At 53.2% G+C, this 25,833-nt stretch overlaps 1 protein-coding gene across 1 annotated transcript; it reads left to right on the top strand.

The window, feature by feature from the left end:
• Positions 1 to 438: 438 nt before the first annotated feature.
• Positions 439 to 20,767, top strand: ZC3H12D (zinc finger CCCH-type containing 12D; the record flags this gene model as incomplete). Its single annotated transcript, XM_080700146.1, has 5 exons — positions 439 to 752; positions 11,410 to 11,549; positions 13,974 to 14,208; positions 18,317 to 18,423; positions 20,040 to 20,767. The coding sequence occupies 5 exons, from the start codon at positions 439 to 441 to the stop codon at positions 20,765 to 20,767; spliced, it is 1,524 nt and encodes a 507-aa protein (XP_080556272.1).
• Between the last annotated feature and the right edge of the window lie 5,066 nt (positions 20,768 to 25,833).

Genomic DNA, 25,833 nt, shown 5'->3' with positions numbered 1-25,833 from the left:
CCCTGTCTCCAAACACCGTCTCACTCTGAGTTGCTCGGGCTAAGGCTTCAACTCGGAGACCTGGGTGGACACTAGTCAGTCCTTAACAGAGTCTCTGGGATATTTCCTTGCCTACTCTGAGTGCTGGGTGCCCTGCTCGGCCCCTGCCTTGCTGGGGCAAAGGCTTTGGAGAATGCATAGTAAAAGCTGTGTGATTGCATCTGCGGCTCCCCAACCACACTGAGCAACCGAAAATCCCCAAGGGCTCGGCATGGTTTCCTGAGAGAGAGAGCAGGAGGGAGGGAGCGTACACACAGCTGGCCCCAAGTCACCTGCAGCCTGGCTGCCAGCCACCCCCCAGATACCTGATGGATACCTTTTCTTTTTAGCTCATGCCTGCGGGGCCCTGCCAGCAAGAAGCTGGGTGCAGGACTCGTGGCAGGTGCTGGCTGGATCGGCATGGAGCGCCCGAGCAAGATGGAGTTCTTCCAGAAACTGGGTTACAGCCGGGAGGACGTGGTCAGGGTGCTGGGCAAGCTGGGCGACGATGCCCTGGTCAACGATGTGCTGCAGGAGCTGATCCAGATGGGCAGCCGCCCTGGGACCCCACAGGGCCCAGCCAGCAGTGCTGAGCCCCTGCTCGTTTCCAGAGGATCCTGTGGGGTCCCGGACTCTGCCCAGCGGAGCCTGGGGCCAGCCCTGGAAGAGGACTGCGGCGACCTGGCCAGTTCCCTGCGGCCCATAGTGATCGACGGCAGCAACGTGGCAATGAGGTAGCTGTCCTGCTTTCCTTCATCCTATAGCTTCGGGGGGGGGGGTGGTGCCTGAGAACTGGAGTTTGGACTAGAGAGCTCTGGGGCCAGTGAGTAAGGCTTTGCGTCCCCGTTTGCCTCTTAGCAGCTGTGTGGCCCTAAGCAAGTCACTGCCCTTCTCGGAGCCTGGTTTTCTCATCTGTAATACTGGGATCAACCCTTCCGCGAGGGTGGTGTGAGAACCGGGGCTGCGCAGTGTGCTGAGGACAGTACCTGGTGCAGAACACGGGTCCAACACGTGGGAGCTATCTCCCTGGGGAGGGAGCGTCTCCCTGGGGAGGCAGTGACAGCGAGGAGCCCAGGGTCAGGGGTTGGCAGCTGTGGCTTCTTCTCCAGGCTCCGTCCCTAACCAGCTGTGGGAGTCGGGAAAACAAAAGTACTTGGTTCCTCTTTTGGAAAAGAGGACACTGGGTCTTTCCTTTGTCTCCCTGGGGGTGGAGACACAGAAGGGGAGAGTCCTTGAATCACATGGGAAGCCCCCTGTTGGTGGATGGCTGGGGGTGAAGTTGCAGTTCCCTTGTAAACTTGGGAGGGGTTTGTGGTCCTCCCCTCCCCCTTAAGCCGCAGCTACAACTGGATTCCTATTTGTGTCTTGGCATCTTGATCTGCTCCAGGGGTGCGGGCATCGTGCCCCGCAGGTTTGCCCTGATGGCGTGGCAGAGCTCCGCTGAGTCTCAGCCTCCCACACTCCGCCCGGGTGTGGTGGGACGCTAGAGCGAGCGGATTCGTCTCCCGCTTGGCTCAGTTGCAGGCAGGCAAAGGGCAGAGCCATAGGAAATCGCTCACTCACAGCCGCGCTTCCCTTTTGAAAAGCGGAGTTAAGGGTGAGCTCAGAAAAGCAGCTGTCTGTGGCTCCAAACACGTCAACAGGCGGCCCTGAGTTTCCCTGGGGATTCGGGCTGACACTGGACTTAGCAATGCAGGAAAGAAACTTGGAATAATCCAGCCCCCGCGGCCTGGCCTCAGGGCTGGCCCTGGGGTCTCCCTGGCCTTGGTTATATCTAGAAGCTATGGAACCTCCTCCACCTCCTCCTGGGACTTAGGAGCTGATCCACAGGGTTGCTCTGACATTCTGAGCCAGTCTCCTGTAGGCACCAGGCAAGGGAGTTTAGAAAATCCTGTCCAGTTTAAGATCTCTGGGGTGTTGAAGGGATTTTCAAATCCAGTAGAGTCCTTGAAGGTCTGGGAGAGGCTGGCCTCTGAATGATTTGAAAGAGGCTTCTTTCTCCTGTCTAGTCATGATTAGTGGGTTTGGTGGTACATACTTGTAATCTCAGGACTTGGGAGGCTGAGACAGGAGGATCGCAGGTTCATAGCCAGCTTCAGCTACTTAGTGAGGCCCTCTGTGACTTAATGAGACCCTGTTTCAGAATAAAAATTAAAATAGGGCTGGCGGTATGGCTCAGAGGTAGAACGCCCCTGGCTTTGATTCTCTGTACTAAGAAAAAAGAATAACAGAAGGCTTGGGGGTGTGGGCGCTGAATATTGAGCTCATATCCCTGCACATGCTAGGTGAGCGCTCTGCCACTGAGCCACACTCCCGGCCCCTGATGTTTTTGTGTGGTACTGGAAAAGAACCCACGGGCATTCTATCTCTAACCTACAGCCCCGGCCCCATTTTATTTTATTATTTTATTTTTTTGTGTGATACTGGAGATTGAACCAGGTGCATTCTACCTCTGAGCCACACCCCTAGCCCTTTTTATTTGTTTATTTATTTCTGAAACAGTCCTGCTAGGTTGCTGAGGTTGGCCTCAAACCCGTAATCCTCATTATCTCAGCCTCCTAAGTACTGGGAATGCAGGCATGTACCGCTGTAGATGACTTCTGTCCTCCACTTTAAGACAATTTATTTTGAGAGAAGTTCTTGCTAAATTGCCCAACTGTCCATGAACTTGCAATCCTCCTGCCTCAGCCTCCAGAGTAGCTGGGATTACAGGCGTGGCCATTGCGCCTGGCTAAGGAGACTTTGAATATAAGATGACTTTGCATAAATCAAAGACTTCCCCAGCCTGAGGATCACATGAACCCCATCGGTCCAGACTGGAACAGCAGAATAGCTGTAATGTAACAAGACTAACTCAGGGGCTACAGGAGAGTGTCAGCATTGTCTCTGGAGACCAGAGAATATTTTTGAGCAGTCTTGTCATAGAGTGGAGGTGGAGGGCTTTCTTTTGATGAAAGTCTCTGTTGCTGTCTGGAATTCAGACCTAAACCACATCCCGTGTTTGCACAAGGCGGTGAAGAGTCCGGGGACCTCCGTGTGTCCCACTGCCTCCACCCCAGCACCCCCAAGTGCGATCTCTGTACTCCTTGCGTGTTCTACCTGTGTGGGGTGTAAACGGAAACCATCACCCTGACTTGCTGCGAAGAATGTGTCAGAGCCCAAATGCCTTTACACGCTTGCTGTCCACAAAGCAGCTCAGTGCCCTCGGCGCACACCGATGCACACGCGCTACCCAAACGCGAACATTACTTCTCCCCGCGCCCGGGACCCAGCACTTAGAAAAAAGACATTACACAACAACCACTTGATTGTGGAATTTATTTTTTATTTTATTTTATTTTATTTTATTGGTGGTACTGGGGTTCCTGGAAACCCTCCTACCCCCAGGCTACACTCCCAGACCCATTTTTATACTTTTTTTATTTTGGAAACAGGGTCTCTTAAGCCAGCACGGCTGGCTTTGAACCTGCGCGATCCTCCTGTCTCCACCTCCCAAGCGCGGGGATGACAAGCGTGCGCCACCGCACCCGGCTTGGTTGTGGAATTTAATTTGCTCCTTTCAAAGGCGCATTCTGGCAGGGAGTGAGGGTCTGGGGTTGGGTTCCATTCCCTGCCCACCTCCCACGGTGAGGTCTACTGTGTCCTCCAGGGATGTCCCTAAGTCACACCCGAGAAGTCTGTCCCTAGGTCACACCTGCAAAACAGTGTTATCTCTGGCTTTTCAGCAGACTGGTTATGTGGCCTTGGTAAGTACGTAACTGTGTGTGTGTGTGTGTGTGTGTGTGTGTGTGTGTGTGTGTTGCTGGAGATTGAACCCATTCTACCTCTAGGCTACATCCCCAGCCCTATTTTTATTTTTATTTTTTATTTTGAAAGAGGTTTTTACTAAGTTGCTGAGAGCCTTGCTAAGTTGCTGAGTCTGACTTTGAACCTGCAACCCTCCTGTCTCAGCCTCCCAAGTACTGGTATAACAAGTGTGCCTACAATGCCCGGCTGCACCTGATTTTTTTGAGTCCTGTTGACACAGTTAAGTTATTGGATAATTAACACATTGGCCTTTTCATCTCTGACATGCTAAGATTCCAGGTGATTATTTTACTTGAGCTAGAAAGACATAAGTACATTTTTCTCATAAAGGGATTTTTCTTTTTCTTCAGAGGTTCAGAGACAGTGACCGACTCTCCCAAGGTCCCAGAGCAGTAGGTGCGGGCTCTGGATTCAGTGCGTTTTGCAATGCCACCATTACCTCCAATAGTTCCCACACTATGGCTTTCCCTGCTTGGCCACAGGGCAAGGGACACTGACCCCATAGGCCCTTGTCCTGGGCCAGGGCCTGCCTGTGCTGGCCAGGAGGATCGGGAGCAGGATGAGCCCTGGGCCTGGCACCACAGACAGTGTGTGCAAGGTCCCCCTGCCCCACCGGGGCCCTGCAGGCCTTGGGGCTAGGACCTGCTCCCGCTGCCAGCAATGCCAGTCCCTCGCGTGCCATGGGCACTCTGGGTGGTGACTGATGGACTAGCAGCCCCGAGATAGAGGCCCAGGTACAGACCCTGTACATAAAAGCGTGTGTGTGTGTGTGTGTGTGTGTGTGTGTGTGTGTGTGTGTGTGCGCGCGCGCGCACACTTGCTTGCTTATATAAGACAGAGAGAGAGAGACAGACAGACAGGTCAGCTTAGGTCACTCAGCTGAATACCTGAATTACAAGACATCTGGCCTTCAGAAAAATGTCAATAACTTTTTTGTGTGTGTGTGGTAGTGGGGATGTAACCCAGATGCATTTTACCTCTGAGCTATACCCCCAGCCCTGTGTTTTATTCTTTATTTTGAAACAGGGTCTCACTGAGTTGCAGAGGACCTTACTAAGTAGCTGAGGCTGTCTGTGAACCGAGATCCTCCGGTCTTAGTCTCTCAAATGCTGGGATTACAGGTATGCGCCACCACGCCTGGCTTCCAGCAACTTTTAAAAGAGGAGACAGCTTTCCTTGAGAGCCTGTTAAAAGCTGTGTCATGGTGTTCAGAAGAATGGGAATTCTCAGTAGCTGGGGTGTGTGTGTGTGTGTGTGTGTGTGTGTGTGTGTGTGTGTGTGTGTGTGTTAGTGGCTCACAAGTGCCTGGCCTGTTGTACATTCTGTAGGCAAATCTAGAAAAGGTGGGATTTGAAATAGTGAGTGTGGGGGGAAGCCACCTGATAATTTCACATCCTCTTACTGCCCCAGAGGAGGGTTTCATTCAACTATGTGACTATGTCTCTTTTGGGGGTTTAGTGAACTTTCTGTTTGAGTAGTTGTTCATATATATATATATATATTTGGTGGTACTAGGGGTGGAACCCAGAGGCTTTCTACCTCCGGGCTATACTCCCAGACCCATTTATATTTTATTTTGGAAACAGGGTCTCACTAAGTTGCTGAGGCTGGCTTCGAACCTGTGTGATCTTCCTGTCTCAGCCTCCCAAGCGCGGGGATTACAAGCGTGCGCCACCACGCCTGGCTGTTGTTTATATTTTTGAACTCAGAAAATCTGGCAGACTCTGGCTTCTTGCACAGGTCCCCAAACTTAATGCCACCATTTCAGAAAAAATAAAATTACTCAGTACGCCTGTGGGTGCTTCTACAACCCCCCTCCCCCGTTTTTTATTCAACACCTCTAACTGCATCAGGGGCGATCACGGCCGGATCATTTGAGTGTGACCCCAGGGGCAGTGTCACCCACCGTGGGAATCTCTCCTTCCAGGACGGAAGAATTCAGCAGAGAGGGTTCAGGCTAAAACTGCACCTGTCTTCATCAGGTCTGTCCCAGCGGGGGTCAGCCTGACTTCTGAACCCTGAATCTTCTCCGACCAGCTTTAGCCCTGGGCTCCTAACTAGGTCTGCACCCTCTTGTTCTGCTACGAGGCTCGGACCCCGGGAAGCCCCTGAGTACCCTCCCTCCTTCCTCCAGCTGGGGAGAGATCTCCTGGTGACTCAGACCCACATAAGAAACAGAGTAAAAATGGTGCTGTTTCTGTATATCTCAGACCTCTGAGATAGACACATGACCTTGCTCTGCATGGGGGTGTTTGTTTATTGTGGTACTGGGGGTGAAACCCAGGGGCTTTTCTACCTCCAGGCTATACTCCCAGACCTATTTTATATTTATTTGGAAATAGGGTCTCACTAAGTTGCTGAGGCTGGCTTTGAACCCGTGCGATCCTCCTATCTCAGCTTCCCAAGCCTGGGATTACAAGCGTGTGCCACCCCGCCCCGCCCCATGGGGGTGTTTTGCAAGCCCCTAACTTCTGCAGGGGCTTCCTGGGCATTTGTAATGGACACAGTGATGTGTGATGTGATTGTCTGGTTCTGTAAAAGGAGAACACCCTCTCTCCTGCAGACCATTGTCAAGGGGCAAGATCTGCCTGAGCCACCAACCTGCTTCCCTTTTCTACTCTCTCAATATTCAAAACCTCTGAGCCCCTATTTCCTCTTCCCAGGGCCTGTCTCTTTGTTTGCTGGTTTTCAGTGCTAGTTAATAATTCTGTGACAAGCCAGGCGTGGTGGCGCATGCTTGTAATCCCAGCATTCAGGAGGCTGAGACTGGAGGATCTCAGCTACTTAGTGAGGCCCTATGCAACTCAGTGAGACCCTGTTTCAAAATACAGAATATAAAATAGGTCTGGGGATGTAGCTTGGAGGTAGAATGTCCCTCGGTTCCATCCCCAGTACTGCAAATAATAGTGATAATAATAATTATTATTATTATAATTATTATAATAATTATTATAATAATAATTATTATTATTCTGTGACACCCAGCAGAGGCATTATTTATTTATTTTTGGTAGTGGGTCCAGAGGCATTCTACCTTTCATTCTACCTTTCATGCTACACCCCATCCCCACTTTTTTTTTTTTTAATTGAAACCGTTCTCAGTATTTTGTTGAGAGTCTCGCCAAGTTGCTGAGGCTGGCCTGGAACCTCCTGTCTCAGCCTCCCAAGTACTGGATTCCAGGCATGCGCCCAGCTTGAGCAGGAGCATTTCAACCACAGATAACTCCCGGCTTCAAAGGCGCTTCTCCCTGGATCCCAGGGTCCGGGGCCGAGGGAGGGAGAGTTTGCAGTCAACAGTCCAGCCTGGAGGTTTGCCACTAGGTCACAGAGCTAGGCACGTTTCTTTGTTTCAGTTCCCTCGAGGGTAAAATGGGGTGCAGGTCACTTCCTCTGAGGCTGCTATAATAAATAAGAAGAGCTGTGCCAAGTGTCCTGGCAGACAGGCCGGCACACAGGCTTGTTGTCCGTCAATGTGGCACTGGCAGAATGTCCAAGGACTGGAAGCCCTGGGCTCTGTGTTTCACTGCAGGGTGAACCCCAGGCGACTCGTGTCTGTGCCTCAGCTCCTGGCCGGGAGCTCTGCTGGGCTCAGTTTCCCCCTCTCCCTCACACTAAATGTCTGCACGGCACACTGCTAGCCACACACCCACCAAAGCGACCTTGAGGGAGAGTTGGTCTAGATAGTGCTTCAGATACATGAAGAGTCACAGGAAAGAGATGAACTGAGAAATATATTCATATATTTTTTATGGTACTGGGGATCAAACTCAGGAATATTTCCAAGCTATACCCCCAGCCCTTTTATTTTATTTTATTTTTTTGAAAAAGAGTCTCACTAGATTGCTGAGAGTCTTACTAAGTTGTTGAGACTGGGCTCAAACCTGCGATTCTCCTGTCTGAGCCTCTCAAATACCGGGATTATAGATGTATGCCACCAGGACTGGCTGAGCAGTAACTTTTAAAATAATCATAGTTGGGTGTGGTAGCAGATACCTGGAATCCTAATATTTGGGAGGCAGAAACAGGAGGATCACAGGTCAAGACCAGTCTCAGCAACTTTGCAAGACCCTGTTTCAAAATAATAAAATAGGGCTGGGGGTGTGGCTCAGAGACAGAAGACCACTGGGTTCAATCCCTAGTGCGACTAATACTAATACTGCTACTGATAAAATAATAATAATAATAATAATAATAATAATGTTAGTGGTGTTTTGTTGAGAAAGGACTGGGCATGGACTGCTGCACTCAAAGTGTGCATGGGTTTATCATCCACTGCCCTGCTTCAAGGTACATAGAAAATGCTCCTCATTTTCTGATGGCTACAACTTCTTCCCCAGTTTTTAGGCAGGGTGGGGGGCACCCTGACCTCTGCCAGGATCTGCGTGGTGGTATCTCCAAGTCTTGTCTTCTGGGCAACTCAGGCTTCATGTTCTCCCTCCCTCAGCTCCTCTCCAAGAAGCCCGTGGGGACTTGGAGACCTGGTGTTGGCTGAGACCGGGGCTCTTGGGCCTCCCTGGGCTCTGCTGCGAGGGTGGCCGGTGACTCAGAAAGGTCGCTGGTCCCATTTGGCCGTTGGGGAGCCGTGCTGAGTGCTCTCCCCCTGGAAGGTGCCTTTTGGCCCAGCTCTAGGCCTCAGACAACCCTCCAGGAACAGGTTGTAGGAACAAGGCTGGAGCTGCGGACTCAGGACCTGGGGAACGACCTCCCACTGTCCCGATCTCTTTTCCTCTTTCAGCTTCTGCTGGGTGCAGGAGACCAGCCTTTCACCTCCTCTTCCTTGTCCCACAGACATCCTGTTGGTGTTATCTGTTAGCTGTTTGTGCAAGCCTCCTGGCGCAGGCTCCATGGCCAGAGGGACGTCTTCTCTAAACCCGGAACAGCACTGGAGCAGGCAGCTGGCCCCCAGCTCACGGGGACTGAGCTGAAGGAGTTCTGAAGGCTCTCTCCCCCTCACAGAGCCTGCCTTCCAGAACTACTTGTTTTTTTTTGTTTGTTTGTTTCTGTTTTTGTTTTTTTGGGGGTACTGGGATTGAACCCAGGGGCATTCTACCTTTGAGCTCCATCCTCTGCCCCTTTTGTGTTTCTGATTTGAAACAGTCTTGCTAGATTGCTGAGCGTCCCAGTTGTCCTCAAACTTGCGATCCTCCCGTCTCAGCCTTCCAAGTACTGGGATTTCAGGCGAGTACCACCAGGCCACTGATTAGCATCCCAAAGACTTCCTTCTCTCTTTATAAACCCACAACTGTCCCCAGCCCCCGCTAGAAGCTAGGCAGAAAGTGCACATGCAAAAGACAAGCATGGTGAGAAAACTTAGCATGGTTGTCTTCCGGAAGTGGGCTGGCTGCTTCCTATCAGGCCTCTTAGGACCCTGGGCTCTCTGGAACCTGTCCCTGCCTGTCTCCTCTGCCAGCCACAGAGCACTGTCCTCTCTCCTCCTGTCCCTAGAACGCCTGTGTCAGGGTCTTTCCAGTCCACAGCCCTGCCCCAGCTGCTGACTAGGCTGTTTCTTCTGATCTCCTCATGGAGCCCTTGTCAGTGTTTAGGAAGACATGGGGAACTCAGTGGCAGGGAGGGAGCTTCATCCCCGGGTAAGGACCAACGTTCCTGAGTGCCGGGGAATGCGTGCGGTGCTGGGACAGCTTGTGAGAGAGGAGCTAACATTGGGGCACCCTCCTGAGGAAGCGAGGGTGCAGTGGCACCTGTGGTCCCAGCTACCAGGAGACTGAGGCCAGGGACCACTTGAGCCCAGGAGTTTGAGGCCAGCCTGGGCCACATAACCTGTCTTAAAAAAAAAAAAAAAAAAAGATGCAGTAGAGATCTGAAGAAGGAGGAGCAAATGGGCGGAAAGGGGAGGAAGAGCTAGGACAAAGAGTAAGAGAGGAGAGAGGTGCTTGGTGGGGTAAAGCTGAAGGGAGCACAGTGGGTGGGAGGGGTGGATGGATGGGATCCTGAGGCCAGTGACTGTCCCACATCTCAGATCTACTGGCTGGTCTCTGCCTCCAGCACCGGTCCCTCAGAGAGCCTCTGTCCCTTTGCTTCCCGCTGGGCTGGGCCTTCTCTGTCTCTGATCCTTTCTGGCTCTGCCTTAGGACTGTCCTCTCTACCAGCTGCGGCTCGCAGCTCCCCCAAGCCCCAGCCTCGCATGGCATCCTCTCTGGACAATCGTGTCCATGTTGTGATGCCCACGATGGCTAAACAGTCGACTGGCTTGCCTCTCAGACCGCTCCTCTGAACCGCGCAGCTCACCGAGTATCCCCATGCAATGCTCACAAAGCCTCCTGCCCAATGTCTATCCAAAACCAGACGTGAGCTGAGCTTCCCTTCCCGTCCAGAATTCCGTGTCAGTGAACAGCCAGGTATACCCGAGAGCTGGAGCAGCCTCGTGCCTTCTTTCTGCCGCCCCTTATCCAGTGAGAGCGGGGCTCTGGGAGTCTGCCTTCTGATGCCCTCGTTCGCTGCTCGGGTCCCCATCAGCCCCGCAGCTTAGTGCTGTGGCCGCCGATTGGCAGCTTCTTACCCACGCCGACACCTGCTGTGTCCTTCTGCTTTATCCGTCCTATGTCTGCCGGTTTGAGCCTTGTGAAACTTACATTGGACCACGTCACATCATCACAGCACAGCTGCTTCCGATCTTAAAGCCCTCCCATGGCTTCTCATTCCTCTAGGAGGAAGGAAGAAACTCTCCAGGGAGCCCAGCGAGGCCCTGCCTGTCCCCAAGCCCCCTGCCTGCCCCCACGCTGCTCTTCCCAGCTGCCTTGTTGCTGTCTCCAGTGGGATGCGTGTAGCATTGGCTTTGGGAAATCCAATAAGCGATGCATTTATAACCATCTCTCAGGGAGAGAGTAATTGTGCATGTGGCTTCTCTCATCCATTTTATATTGATCCCTATTAGCTTCATTTAAAGAGAGGATCTGGTCAATTAATGCTTGGAATTTTCCAAGTTTCTCCTTGGAGCCAGAGAACCTGTACATCTTTATCACAAGCCGACTGGTTCTAGTTACAGGCTATCATTTGTGTAAAGAATATACCTTTTTTCTTCTTTGATACTAGGGATGAACCCAGGGACATTCTACCTCTGAGCTATATCTTTTTAGTGTGTGTGTGTGTGTGTGTGTGTGTGTGTGTGTGTTACTGGAGATTGAACCCAGAGGCTTTTTACCCCCAGGCTACACTCCCAGACCCTATTTTATACTTTATTTGGAAACAGGGTCTCACTAAGTTGCTGAGAGCCTCACTAAGTAGCTGAGGCTGGCTTCGAACCTGCACAATCCTCCTGTCTCAGACTCCCAAGTGCTGGGATTACAAGCGTGTGCCACCACGCCTGGCTTCTTTTAAAAAGTTTAAACAGGGGGTCTTACCAAGTTGCTGAGGCTGGCCTTGAACCTGAGACCCCCTGCCTCGGCCTCCCTGAGTACTGTGATTACAGGCATGCTGCCACCACGTCTGGCAGAATGCGTGTCTTTAAAGCACAGGTGTCCTGGTTTCCTCCTGGTTAGGAGATTGAGAGCCAGGATTTTCCCAAAGAAAATCACTCTAAGGACCCCTTCCTGTGTCTTCTCAGATTTCTTTGTCTTCCCATTGTAGCCATGGAAATAAAGAAGCCTTCTCTTGCCGAGGAATCCAGCTGGCTGTGGACTGGTTCAGGGACCGAGGACACACCTACATCAAGGTTTTTGTCCCATCCTGGAGGAAAGAGCCATCTCGATCCGACACCCCTATCAGAGGTATGCTGGAGCGGGCCCACTCAGCTGTCCATCGCTCCCGGGTTAGTGGTGTCTGTCCGCCTCACGCACTGACAGCTCCACAGAACACTTGCTGTGACTGTTCAGCACCCTGCATCTAGCAGCGGCCCCAGCTCCAGACCCAAAGGAGGTGCTCAACCAATAGCTGTTGAATAGATTCTCCGTTTCCTTTTTCTTTTCTTTGGTACTGGGGATTGAACCCAGGGGACTCTGCTTCTGAGCTGCACCTCCAGCCCTTTTTATTTTTTATTTTGAAACGGAGTCTCACTAAGTTGCTGAGGGTCTTGTTAAGTTGCTGAGACTGGCTTTGAACCTGAGATGTCTCAGCCTCTTTAGCACCAGGCTTACAGACATGCACCGCCATGCCTCACTAAATTATCTTTTAATGCAAATAATTAGGTTCCAAATATATATAAATATATATTAGTGATATATTAATAAAAATATTTTTGTGGGTCTGGGGATGGAACCCAGGGGCATTTGACCTCTGAGCTACATCCCCTGCCCTATTTTTTTTTTCTTTATTTTGAAACAGGGTCTCACTGAGTTGCAGAGGGCCTCACTAAGTAGCTGAGGCTGTCTGTGAACTGCGATCCTCCTGTCTCAGCCTCCCAAATGCTGGGATCACAAGCGTGTGTCACCACACCCGGCTTATTTTTTAATTTTTAATTTTTATATTTTTAATTTTTAATTTTTTTATTTTTTGGTGGTACTGGTAATGGAATCCAGGGGCCTTCTACCTCCAGGCTCATGGTCAGACCTATTTTATATTTTATTTGGAAACAGTGTTTTTTAAGCCAGCTGAGGCTGGCTTTGAACCTGCGCGATCCTCCTGTCTCAGCCTCCCAGGTGCGGGGATTAAAAGCGCCCAGCTATACTTTTTTATATTTTATTGGTGCATTTTAGTTATACATCTTAATGAGATAAAAGATGGTGGATACATGTACAGGTCACCCAATTAGCCCTTACCCATTTCCCACCTCTTTCTCTCCCCCTCCTCCCTCCTTCTCATGCTTGGCTTAGTGATTAACTTTGATATGTTAAAGTACATCATGTGCTTTAGAGAGTTTCCCTCTTCCCCCTCCCATCCCCTCAGTGTGGTCACCTTATTTGCTCATCTATAGAATCTCCATCTAGAGTTCTTCCTGTTACCCATTATTTTGAAACAGGGTCTCACTAATTTGTGAAAGGCCTTGCTAAGTTGCTGAGGCTGGCCACAAACCTGCAGTCTTCCTGTCTCAGCCTCCCAAGTACTGGATTACAGGTGTGTGTCGCCACGCCCACTTGGGTAATATTGAAATATAATGTGAACAAAGAGTAGAAAAATTAAGCCAGGTGTAGGTGGCGCACGCTCGAAATACCAGTACTTGGGAAGCTGAGACAGGAGGGTTGCAAGTTCAAGGCCAGCCTCATCTACTTACTGAGGCCCTCCAGAACTTAGTGAGAGCCTGTTTCAAAATAAATAATAAAGCCAGGTGTGGAGGTACATGCTTGTAATCCCCACGCTTGGGAGGCTGAGACAGGAGGATCACACAGGTTCGAAGCCAGCCTCAGCTACTGAGCGAGGATCTCAGCAACTTAGTGAGACCCTGTTTCCAAATAAAGTATAAAATAGGTCTGGGAGTATAGCCTGGAGGTAGAAAAGCCCCTGAATTCCACCCACAGCAACACACACACACACACACACACACACACACACACAATAAAAAAATAGGGCTGGGGTGTAGCTCAGAGGTAGAATGCCCCTGGGTACTACAAAAAAAAAAAAGTAGAAAAATTTTGGGGGGTAGGGAAAGAATTTTTAAACAAGCTACAGGGGAGCTGGGCGTGGTGGCGCACGCTTGTAATCCTAGCGCTTGGGAGGCTGAGACAGGAGGATCTCGCAGGTTCGAAGCCAGCCTCAGCTGGTTTAAGAGACCCTGTTTCCAAATAAAATATAAAATAGGTCTGGGAGTGTAGCCCGGAGGTAGAAGGCCCCTGGGTTCCATTCCCAGTACCATAAAAAAAAAAACCCAACCCCCCCCCAAAAAAAACACCAAGCTCCAGGGGGTGCCCTATGGTGGAAAGATGAATACATTTGACTACATAATAAAAGCATCTGTTTATTAACAAATCACACGATCACACACACACATATACACCCGCAGAAATAAGAAATAAAAGAAGAAGGAAGGGAAGTCTCAGTCGGGGCAGGCTGTGCATCACACATTACTCACTGGTGAAGGATTCCTGATAGATAGTTGGGTTGCTTCTTCAAATTAATGAAACAAAGACAACGGACCAGTAATCCAGAGGAGCCAAGGTCGCGGCGTCCTGTGCAGGCCCTCTTTTTGGTGGTCGGTTGGGTGGGCGGGCTGGCCGGTGCGGGCTGGGCCTCCCTGAGCGCCGCGCTCTGCGTGCGCCCAGAGCAGCACGTGCTGGAGCGCCTGGAGCAGCAGGCGGTGCTGGTGTTCACGCCGTCCCGCAAGCTGGGCGGCAGGCGCGTGGCCTGCTACGACGACCGCTACATCGTGAAGCTGGCCTACGAGAAGGACGGCGTCATCGTCTCCAATGACCACTACCGCGACCTGCAGAGCGAGAACCCCGAGTGGAAGCGGTTCATCGAGCAGAGGCTGCTCATGTTCTCCTTTGTCAACGACAGGTACGGGGGGCCGCCGACGGCGGAAAGCGGGGCTCCCGTGGACGGGGCGGCCTGGCCACCCACTCAGCGGCCCGGCCGCCTGGGCCTTGTCCCTCTGGGCCTCCCCTTCCTTCCCCTCACAGGGCAGTTTTTTTTTGACCCAGCTCCTAGATTGGTCTCCTGGGTCAGGTCAGCCTTGTACTGCGCAGTTGTAGTGGGGAGGGGTACCAGGACGGAAGGGCACAAAGATGACCAGAGGCACGGGGCGAGGCCCTCAGCCACGCCGAGGTGGTGGTAGTCAGCTTTCTGTTGCTCTCAGACAGGACCAGACAAGGACAACTTAGAGGAGGCAAGGTTTGCGTGGTTCATGGTTTCAGAGGTTCAATGCATTGCTGGCTGGCGTCAAGGCAGAATGCACGGTGGCAGGCCCAAGGAGGCTGCTCAGCTCCGCCTCCTGCAGCCACGTGCCCGGGGAGACACCCTAGATTATGACCGTCCCTGGGTTAGTCCAAGGCTGAGGTCAGAGCCCTCTGATTCAATTGCTTGACCTCTGAACAGTGCTGGGTTGTCAGTGCAGGAGTATCTGGGTGAGACATCCCAGATCCAGACCATTGCAGGCAGGGAGGAAAAAAGAGCTCGTTCACTGTGCGGCTGCCAGGCAGACACGGGGGCTGGCACAGAGGACGCGGGTCTGGGGACTCGAGGGCATGGCCCACAGCAAGCTGGGACACCACCCCCACTTCCATTTCTGTGCCAGGCAATGAAAGCTCAGCCCTTATCCTGGGCTACCCAACTGGCCTTTGGTATGTGGCTTAAGACACGCGGCCCAACTCTGTAGGACAGGGACTCCGTTTACCTGCCAAGTCCCTGGCATGCCAGACACATGGTGGCACAGGAAATGGAGTGTTCCAGGATGAACCAGTGATGGCTGCGGCCCTGTGCAAGGAGGGAGAGGGGAGACGGAGAGCTACCTGCCCACCACAGAGCTGCCCCTGCCTCCAGCCAGGGAGGCAGTCAGAGCAATGGAAGGGTGGGGCCTCGGGCTCAGCAGGTGAGGTCCCCAGCGGGGCCCTACTCTCAGCTCAGGTGGGTGTGGAGAGGGAGCTGGACTTCACCTTGAAAAGGGTAACTAGTACTACCTGCAAGGTCACTGTGAGGATTAGAGCCATCCTGCCTCAGAGGTGGGTGCCCATTACTCTCAGGCCCAACCAGAACATGGTGCCCTTTGGGTGTACCACGGCTGTTACTCCCAGGCTAGACCAGAACATGGTGCCCTTAGGGTATACCGTGGCCGTTACTCCCAGGCTAGACCTCTTAGAACAAGGTGCCCTTAGGGTATACCGCAACTGTTACTCCCAGGCTAGACCAGAACATGGTGCCCTTAGGGTACACTGTGTGCTCTGCCACCTGCACCTGCAGCTGAGGAGGCGGAGACCAGGGTAGATGCTGGGCCGCCGCCACCCTGCAGCAGCCTCCCTAGAGAGTCAGAGTGACTCCCTGTCCAGCTCTGGCTTGGAGGAATCTGGCACATCTCTGACTGACGGCTGGCCTGGTGACACCAGGGCCCAAGCCAAGTCCTTCTGCAGCAGTGGCCGGCCCGCCTGCCTGTGAGCGAGGGCACGTCCACAGGGCCCTCTTGGCACAATGCCTCGTCCTGAGAGAGCAAGAGGGGAAGCTTTGGGGAGCTTTTAATAACCGCAGTGGCTGGCTCCCGGGATTTTTGGTCAGGGGCCAGTTCTGAGGAGCTGTCCGTGCAGCTGGAAGCCAGGCCACAGAGGCTGTGCTGGGCCAGGGATTGCCCAGCTCTCTGCAGGGCAGAACCTCAGTGAGACTCTGACTTTTTTGGGGGTGAGGGACAGCAACCCATAAAATAACCCCTTCCCCATTTAGAATCATAGCCCTCCAGGGGCACTTGCTCATTCGGGAAGGATCTCCTAAAGCAAAAGTATTCATTTAAAAAGATAAATCTCTAAGCCGGGCGTGGTGGCGCACGCTTGTAATCCCTGTACTTGGGAGGCTGAGACAGGAGGACTGCACAGGTTCAAAGCCAGCCTCAGCTACTTAGTGAGGCTCTCAGCAACTTAGGGAGACCCTGTTTCCAAATAAAATAGAAAATAGGTCTGGGAGTATAGCCCAGGGATAGAAAGCCCTTAGGTTCCACCCCCAGTACCACAATACATACATACATACATACATACATACATACATACATACATAAAAAGGTGAAACTAAACAGGAGTTTTCTTCCTGAAGAATCTTGTTCTGCCCTTTGAGCCCAGAGCATGTGATCCCTTTCTTGCGAAGGCTCCATGCCAGGGAGGAGGAGGGCGGGCAGGGCTCACAGAGTCACAGGTGCAGAGTTGGGCTGGCCCAGGAAGCTGAGCCCCAGCCCAGAGCCCCAGGGGTTTGCAGAGCAGGGGCCGAGGGCGCGAGGCTCTGTGTGCAGCCAGCTCTGGGATCTGCTTCTTCACCTTTCAGTGTTTTAGACAATGTCATCACTGCCCCTTCGCCTGCACCTGCCCCCAGCAGAGTTGGACACAGGAGGGAAAGGGGCGTAAGCTCCAACTCCAACTTGCTCACACAACTCTGCTTTTTTTTTTTTTTTTTTTGAGGTACTGGGGGATAGAACCCAGGGACATTGTATCTCTGAGCTACACCCCGGCCCTATTTTTTAGTCTTTTTATTTTTTGAAACAGGGTCTCACTGAGTTGCGAAGGGCCTTGCTAAGTAGCTGAGGCTGTCCATGAACTGTGATCCTCCGCTTCCCGAATACTGGGATTCTGAGCGTGCACCACCACACCCAGTCTATTATTTTAAAACAGGGTCTCAGTGAGTTATAGAGGGCCTCACTAAGTAGCTGAGGCTGGCTACAAACCTGCAATCTTCCTGTCTCCGCCTCCCAAGTACTGAGATTACAAGTGTGCGCCACTATGCCTGGCTCAGCTCTGCTTCCAAGCTTCTGTTAATCCCCTGGAGGTTCCTAACCGGGGTAGGGGGATCCGTGAGTAATTATGCTTCCGTTTTCCTAGATAAAAATTGTTGCTAAGCCGGGCGTGTTGGCGCACACTTGTAATTTCTGTGCTTGGGAGGCTGAAACAGGAGGATCTCACAGGTTCGAAGCCAGCCTCGCTGGCTTAAGAGACCCTGTTTTCAAATAAAATATAAAATAGGTCTGGGAGTATAGCCCAGAGGTAGAAGGGTTCCATCCCCAGTACCACCCAAAAAAAAAAAAAAGTTGCTAAAAATGCAGATTCCTGAACAACTTCAAAATTTGATTAAGCAGGTACTGTGTGAAGCCCAAAGCCATGCAATTTTGTTTGTTTGCTTTTGGTACTGAGGATGGACCCAAGGAACATTCTAACTCAGTGTTACACCTCCGCCGTTTTTAAAAAATTGAAACGGGGTTTTCTAAATTGCCTGTGATCTTCCTGTTTCAGCTTCCCACGTACTGGGGTTACAGGCGTGTGCTACCATGTCTGCCCAAGGCTGCACTTTTTTTTTTTTTTTTTGGTGGTACTGGGGTTCCTGGAAGCCCTTCTACCTCCAGGCTACACTCCCAGACCTATTTTTGCATTTTTATTTGGAAACAGGGTCTCCTAAGCCAGCGCGCGCAGTTGGCTTCGAACCTTCGCGATCCTCCTGTCTCTGCCTCCCAAGGTGGGGATTACAAGCGTGCGCCACCACGCCCGGCAAGGCTGCACTTTTAACGTGTTGCTAGGTGATTCTGAGCCTGCTGGCTTGGACCACATTAGGGAGCCCAGCTGTGCTGTGCTCTTTGTGGGCTCACTGAAGGGAGGGTACGACATGTGGTGGCACCTGCCTTTAATCCTAGTCCTTGGGAGGCTGAGACAGGAGGATTGCTGGTTTGAGGCCAGCCTTGGCAACTTAGTGAAACCCTGTTTCAAAATTTAAAAATAAAAAGGGCTGGGTGTGTAGCTTTTAGGTAGAATATCCTTGGGTTCAATCACCTGTGCCAAAAAAAAAAAAAAAAAGCGATGGTGACCCCTAGTGGAGAGCCCATGGCAACTGGTGTTGGCTGGATGGCTCGGGGCAACCCCCCCCCCCCCACCAAAGATGCCAGTGGTGAGCCCTGGCTGGCGGCAGCCACTCACCTGTGCTTATTTCCTAGGTTCATGCCTCCTGATGACCCCCTGGGCCGCCGTGGACCCACCCTCAGCAACTTCCTGAGCAGGAGGCCGAGGACCCCAGAGCGGTCCTGGCAGCACTGCCCCTACGGTGGGTAACCGCCCCGGGCCCTTGGGTTCTGTTCCAGGACGGGCGTGGGGCACACAGGGGCATAGTCGGCAGCCTGGGTTCCTGCCCAAGTTCCGCCCTTTACCAGCTGTGTGACCCTGCAGTGGTGACCCAGCCCCTGGACTGCAGCTTCCAGACGGGGCGTTGTAGGGATGAAATGACTCTTGGGGCCTTTGCCTGGAGCTTCTGCGGGCTGGAGGAGAGGCCGGGGCCATGCCTGCTCTGGTTCTCAGCATCCTCACCCACCCGGGCCTCACATCTACTCCTGCCAGACTGTCCCCCAGGCCCTCCCCTTTTGGGCTTTGGTCCTTGCTATTCATTAAGAGGCAGTGATTTGCTGGGCGTGGTGGCGCAGGCTTATAATCCCTGTGCTTGGGAGGTGGAGACAGGAGGATTGAACAGGTTCAAAGCCAGCCTTCGCTGGCTTAAGAGACCCTATTTCCAAATAAAAAATATAAAATAGGTCTGGGAGGTAGAAGGTCCTGGAGGTAGAAGGCCCCTGGGTTCCATCCCCAATACCACCAAGACAAAAAAAAAAAAAAAAAAAAGGCAGTGATTTTTATCATTGCACCTTCTAGCCAGCCCACCCACCTCCTAGCCAGCAATTTTGCTAACCTGCTGTAGCAAGTTATTTAATGTCACCAGGTCTTGATTTCTGTGTTTGCAGAAGCCAAATAAGACCTTGATGACCTTTAAAAATAATTTCTTGTGGTTAGAATTAGGTGGAACCATACAGACATTCAGATTGGCCCATCTTTCCCCATTTTACTTTCTACAGTGGCTGGGTTTAAGTCAGGTGGGGTAGCACATGCCTGCCTGTAATCTCAGTACTTGGGAGGCGGAGCTAGGAGGATCACAGGTTCAAGACCAGCCTCAGCAATGTAGTGAGACACTCAGCAACCTAGTAAGACCCTGTCCGAAAACAAAAATAAGAAAAGGACGGGGGTATAAGTTGGAGGAAGAATGCCCCTGTGTTTAAGTGTCTCTCTCTCAAGGACGGGGGTATAAGTTGGAGGTAGAATGCCCCTGTGTTTAAATTTCTTTCTCTCTCTCTCCTTCTCTCTCTCTCTCTCTCTCTCACATACACACACACACACACACACACACACACACACACACACACACAGACACAGAGTCTGGGTTTAAATGATAAGTTATTTCTTCACCTGTTAGAAAAGCGGGTAGGGGGAGGGCAGTGGTCACCATGAGGGGTGTGGACAGCAGTGGAGACTGAGGGGGCGCTGGAGGCTCAGTCCCAGCCAGCTTCCCCATCACCCAAGGTCAGCCCTATCTACAGGGTCCCTGGTAAATTACAGGCTGAAGTTAATCAGATCTAGGGCGTTGGTCTCAGACCCTGGTCAGGGGAGTCCTGGACTGACACGCACTCTGTCAACCTTGGGGGTTACTGTGCCATCTCTCTTGCGCCCCAGGGCACTTCCTGGAGCCTGAGACCTTCCTGGGGGTCAGGGCGGCAGAGTCCAGAGCGGCCTGGAGACCTCCGAGGAGGACTCTGAACTGGGAGAGGGGTGGGGCGGGCCCTGGTGGGACCCGCAGGCTCTGCACACTCCAGGTCTCACACTGGCCCCTGCTCCCTGTAGGCAAGAAGTGCACCTATGGCGTCAAGTGCAAGTTCTACCACCCGGAGAGACCGCGCCGCAGGCAGCTGGCCGTGGCCGATGAGCTCCGTGCTAAGACGCTGGCCTGGCCGGGCGGGGGCGCCGAGGAGCCAAGGCCGCTGGGCACCTGGGCCCGTCCCGCTGCGGCCCAGCCGGTGCCTGAGGCGCACAGCCTGCAGCGGGCGGCACCCCTGGCCGCCCTGCGTGCCAGCTTCTCACGGCTGGCCCTCAGTGACAACCCTGCCTGCAGCCTTGCGTCCCAGCTGCCCACGTGGGCACCCGGCGCCTCGTCGCCCTCAGGCACAGACAACACTGCCACCCCAAAGCCTCCCTACCTCGGGGCGCTGGGGCCTGGCCCGCAAGGCCTCCCGAGGCAGCAGAGCCTGCAGTCCAGGGACCCGAGTGGCGACCTGCCTTCCCAGCACAGACCTCCGGATGACCCGTGGGCCGGCCAGCCCAGCTCTGACCCCTTTCTGGGTCTCTCAGCCTGCACGGAGCCAGCTTGGGGCGAGGGCACCTTGGGGGGACCTTCAGGGTCTGCTCCTGGAGATGCTGACAGCGAGCCGGACACCCAAGCCCAGGCGCGCAGGGTGCTGGGAAGCATCTTCCCTCCAGACCAGGTGGACAGCCTGATGGCCTTGTTTCCTGCAGCCTCCGACCTGGCCAGGATCATTCTTCTCCTTCAGAGATCCCAGAGGGCTGCGGTGTAGCTGGGAAACCCCTAGAGGCCAACTCGCACCCCTGCCAGGAATGGCCAGTCGCCTGGCAACCTGGGTGGTGGGCTTGAGTCAGCCGCCAGGGGACCTCCTTTTCTTTGAACAAGAGCCTGCCTCGTCCACTGGCCCTTGGTGACCCCAGGAGGCGGGGCCTGCTGCGTGGAGGGTGTGGTTTCTGCTGTGCTCGGGAGACTGCCAGTCTTACTGCAGCACCAAGGCTGTGTCCAAACAAAGTCGTCTGTGTCCAGCTGCAAGTGGCAACCCACATGGTCACCCACACAGCAGCATGGGCGATATCAGAGCATGCCCCACTCAGGCCAGTGCGGACTCCTGTGTTCAGATGTGTGTGTCTGTGTACCTTCGGAAGTCATGGACACTTAACTGGAGGTCATAGTCAAAAGTCTGAAAGGGGCTGGCAAGTGATCCTGAATTTCTTTGCATCAAGTACATTTGCAATATGTAGGAGGTGGCCTGGGGGGGGGGTTGCTGTCAGAGTCTTTGTGTTACCTCACCCCAAGGGGACCCAGCCAGTGTGCGGGGCTTTGTGCTCCATCTGAGCGGTGGGTGTGGCGGGCACACTCGATCCTGATCACAGGGCCCTCACCTTCCTCATGCGTCACACCGCCCAGATACCACACGCACGTGTGCATACTGCATACCTCTTGTACACGCCGCTTTGCTCAGGGTTGAGGGTTCAACCTCTCTTTTATTTTGGCCATCCATCATAGGAGTTTCCAGAACAAGCCTTTCTGAGCCACATCGTATAGTAAACTGGTGCCAGTGGTTCGGGGTTCATTTGCCCAGAAACCTCCAGGTGGGTCAGCGCAGAGCTGGGCTCTTGAGGTCTGTCTTACTTTCCACCAGGGTGACTTCTTGCAGACAGCTCCCACTCTGGAGGGAGAAGGGGCCCATCCATTTGTAAGAGACAAGAAATGAGAAGTGGAGGCAGAGCAGAGACCCGCATCCTCAGGGGCCCTGCCATCTTTGGAGGGCACGTGCCCATCTGGTTACTTAGCCATGCAGGGAGCCCACGAGGTGCGTTTGGTGGAAGCCTAGTCCCTGGCAAGTGCATGGGGAAGCTCTTTCCAGTTTATTCCTAGGCTATGACGAGCCCTCCGATTCATGGTAAACGCCACCCCTTGGCCATAAGGCGATGTTATGCTTTCCTATGACATCTTCCTCTTTTAACCAGATTCTAGGTAGGCTGCGGCAGGAGGATCACAGGTTGAGGCCAGCCTTGTGAGACCCTGTCTCAAAACAGAAGATTAAAAGGGCTAGGAGTGTAGCTCAGTGTAGAGTACTTACTTAGCGTGTACAACCCCCCAAATAAACAGACAGCCTCCCCATTCCTGGAACCGCTTCAGCCAGACCAGCTCCTGCCTCCTTTCCCAGTGGGCACAGTGCAGGTGGCTGCCTGGGCCCTCTGTCTTGCAGAGGGCCCAGCCTCCAGGCCCAGCCTCCAGACCCAGCCTCCAGACCCAGCCTCCAGGGCCCGCCCTCCCAGTTTCAGCTGCAGTTTCCCTCTGTCTCCTGACAGGACTTGCGCTGTGAGAGCTGCTTTGGCTTCTCTGGCTCTGTCTCCTGCTGGGGAATCGCAGCATCCGCTCGCTGACAGTTGGAAAAGTTTAATCTGCTTCCTTGGAGGGCACGTTTGAGTTTTCGTAAGCTGTAAAGCTATTTTCTTTGGTTCACTGTGAATAAGACAAAAGAATCTGAAGCAGCAGCACATTCCCAGTGTAAGCCCCTTTGGAGTTTTTCCGAAGTCTCAGTATGTCTTTGTGACACGAAACCATGATGGCCGGGTAAATGGAACGTTCCTCCCTGCACAGCCGTTACTGTGCGCCCAGAATAAATCACTTTTTGCCACACCTGGACTCTGTCTTCAAACTGTGAGTTTCTCCCAGAGCCTTTCCCTCCTCCGCTTCTTTCAGGGTCAGCACTGTGGGTGTGGACCGGAGCGGCCGTTTCCTCAGCTGCGGTGACCGTCACCCCCAGCCCCCCAGTGAGCAGGTTGAGAGGCTAAAGTCCTCACCTGCCCCAGAAGCGGTGGCCCTTGGCAGGCAGGCCCGGGCCCTTGCTGGCTGTCAGGCTGTTCCCAGAGACACGGGCTGCTCTCCTGACCCCTGGGTTTTCCTTCGTTTCTGCAGATCTGAGACTCAGTCTCATCAAAGCAGAGTTCCGCTGCTCCCGTCAAGCCCAGGCTGTCCGTGTTTGCGGCTCAGCTTTCCCGGGGCCCCTGTCTGGATGGTTCGAGGCCAGATCTCAGGATACTGGGGGTCCAGGGGTAGAAGCAAGAAGAGCCTCACTTTGGCATGCTCCAAATCACACGAACCCCAGCTTTGGGTTTGCGTAGCACTCAGATGGAGAACAATGAGCTGGTGGCTCCGGCTTGGGCACCCTCTGGAGGGGGCCACAGGTGCTGCTGGCTTCTGGGAGAAAAGGCCACCTCAGGAGATGGAGGGGAGAAAGAAGTGGGGGGCACTAAGGAATAGGAAAGGCCCCAGGAGCTGAAGCAGCTCACCCACTCACAGATCCCACCACGAGCGACTGATGGAGCCAGGACCCTACATAATCTGTGGGGCCCTGGGCAGTGGTAAAATGCAGGGGCCTTTGCTCAGAATGATTAAGAATTCCAAGGTAGTGACAGGAGAGCATTAGACCAAGCACGGGCTCCTCCTCCTCTTCCCCCTCCTCCTCCTCCTCTTCCTCTTCCTCCTCCTGTGCTTTCTCTTCCTCCTCCTCCTCTTCCTCCTCCTCTTCCTCCTTCTCCTGTGCTTTCTCTTCCTCCTCCTCCTCCTCCTCTTCCTCCTCCTCCTCCTGTGCTTTCTCTTCCTCCTCCTCCTCTTCCCCCTCCTCTTCCTCCTCTTCCTCCTCCTCCTCTTCCTCCTCCTCCTCTTCCTCCTCCTCCTCTTCCTCCTTCTCCCATGCTTTCTCTTCCTCCTCCTCCTCCTCTTCCTCCTCCTCCTCTTCTTCCTCCTTCTCTTTCTCCTTCAGATTGAACCCAGAGGCATTCTACCTCTAAGATATACCCCCATTTTTTTTTTTTTTTGGTGGTACTGGGGTTCCTGGAAGGCCTTCTACCTCCAGGCTACACTCCCAGACCTATTTTATATTTTTATTTGGAAACAGGGTCTCTTAAGCCAGCGCAGCTGGCTTCGAACCTGTGCGATCCTCCTGTCTCTGCCTCCCAAGCGCAGAGATTACAAGTGTGCACCACCATGCCTGGCTACCCCCATTTTTTTTTTTTTGAGACAAGTTCTCACTAAGTTGCTGAGGCTGCCTTTGAACCTGTGATCCTCCTGTCTCACCCTCCCAAGTACTGGGATTACAGGAATACACCACCATGAGATTCTTGTAAAGTGCAAGGTCCTGCGTGACTGCCCGGGTCACACGCCTATGAAGCCAGCCCTGCAAGGAGTTACCAAGACACCCAAGAGGACAGTCACAATATCTAGAGTGTGTTCATAGCAAGACGTTGAATGAAAGAAGCCAGAGCCCAAGACACACACACCTTAGAGCTAGAAAAGGCTGTGAGTGTCGGGGCAGTTGCTGTCTCCCAGGCCTCCACCTGAGGGGCTGCCCTGGGGGCACCTGAGGACTGAAGGGACCCCTGAGCTGTCCTGCTCATTTCTCATGCAAGAGAGAAAGGACAGAAGTCCAGGGGCTTGGGCAAACCACACACTGGTCCCTCCACTTCCGCATGGGAAGAGCAGCAGGTATAAGCTGTACTGCTTGAATGAGGCAAGGTTCTTTGGCTAAAACTATAGACCACAAAACCAAATGGCAGGGGGCCAGGGATGGAAGCAGCTGTGGGTTGACCGGAATTAGAGGCTGGAAACCCTGTCAGGCATCTCTTGTTAGTTTCCTTCTGCACCTGTTTCCTTCTGTTTATTGTCTCTGAAGCTTTCTTCAACACAATGAGGGCCATTCTGCCCGAAGGCTTAAACATAATATATCCTTCCAGCCAAAGGAGTCAAGAGGCAGCCTCAGAAAAGTCCTGGGGAATGGTTCTAATAGGCAGGCTTCGGTCATGTGCCCACCCCATGGCCCAATCACCGTCCACCCAGCCTGGGTCTCACACCCACCTCTGGCTAGGAAGAGGGTCTAGACTGTATTGTGAGCCCCTGCACAAACCCACTGGGTGGGTGGCTTGAGGGGACAGGAGTAGTGTCCCCAAAGAAAGGGGGACATTGTTCAGGCAGACCAAACACTTGCCCACAACATGTTCCATCCTGGGGATGGAGCCAAGGCTCAGAATGGCTGGCCCTCCTCCACCTTCAGTGCTGGTCCTGTCTGAGAAAGGAGCAGCTGTGTGGGGAAACCTGGAGTCTGCCCATCCGCAGACAATGCCACCTTCGTGGGAGGAAGGCGGAGGAGTCTGCCGCTCCAGGGCCTGAGGTAACATCTGGTGTGGTGCCAGTCCCGGGCCTGGGGCCAGAGGAGCACGTTGGTGAACACTACCAGAAAGCCCTGTGGGGCAGGAAGAGGCTCCTTCGAGCCCAAGGTGCACCCTGTTCCCTTTCACTCCTTCCGAACCAGCACCCTGGGGCCCTGGAAGTTCTGGGAATCACCGCAGTTCAGTCTGGCGGCTGGGGCCTGGCACAGCTCAGCTCCTGGGGACACCCCGTGGAGGAATGACACACCCATCCCAACTCTCAGAATCAGTGAAGTTGCTGGGCAAGTGAGTGAGAAATCAACAAGCACCGGCTCACAAGCCAGCCGAATGCCGCGCTCCTGACCACCTGGCTGGCAGTGACTGCCAGGCATGACTGCTACTGACTGACAGACCAACAGACACTGGCTGACTGACCGACACGGAGGGACTGACACTGACTGACACTGACTAGCTTGCTGACACTGATAATGACTGACTGACAGACTGATTCACTGACTGACTGACGGGCAGATGCTGACTGACCTTGATTCACTGATAACGACTGATGACAACTAGCGTTGATTGACTGACACCGATGCACTGACCAACACTAATTATGACTGACTGACACCGATGTACTGACTGACATTGATTATAACTGACACTGATGCGCTGACCCACATTG

The sequence above is a fragment of the Muscardinus avellanarius genome (assembly GCF_963383645.1).
Source record: "Muscardinus avellanarius genome assembly, chromosome: 8".
NCBI lineage: Eukaryota > Metazoa > Chordata > Mammalia > Rodentia > Gliridae > Muscardinus > Muscardinus avellanarius.
Note: the sequence above shows the minus strand (reverse complement) of the source record. Positions and strands in the feature narration are given on the sequence as shown.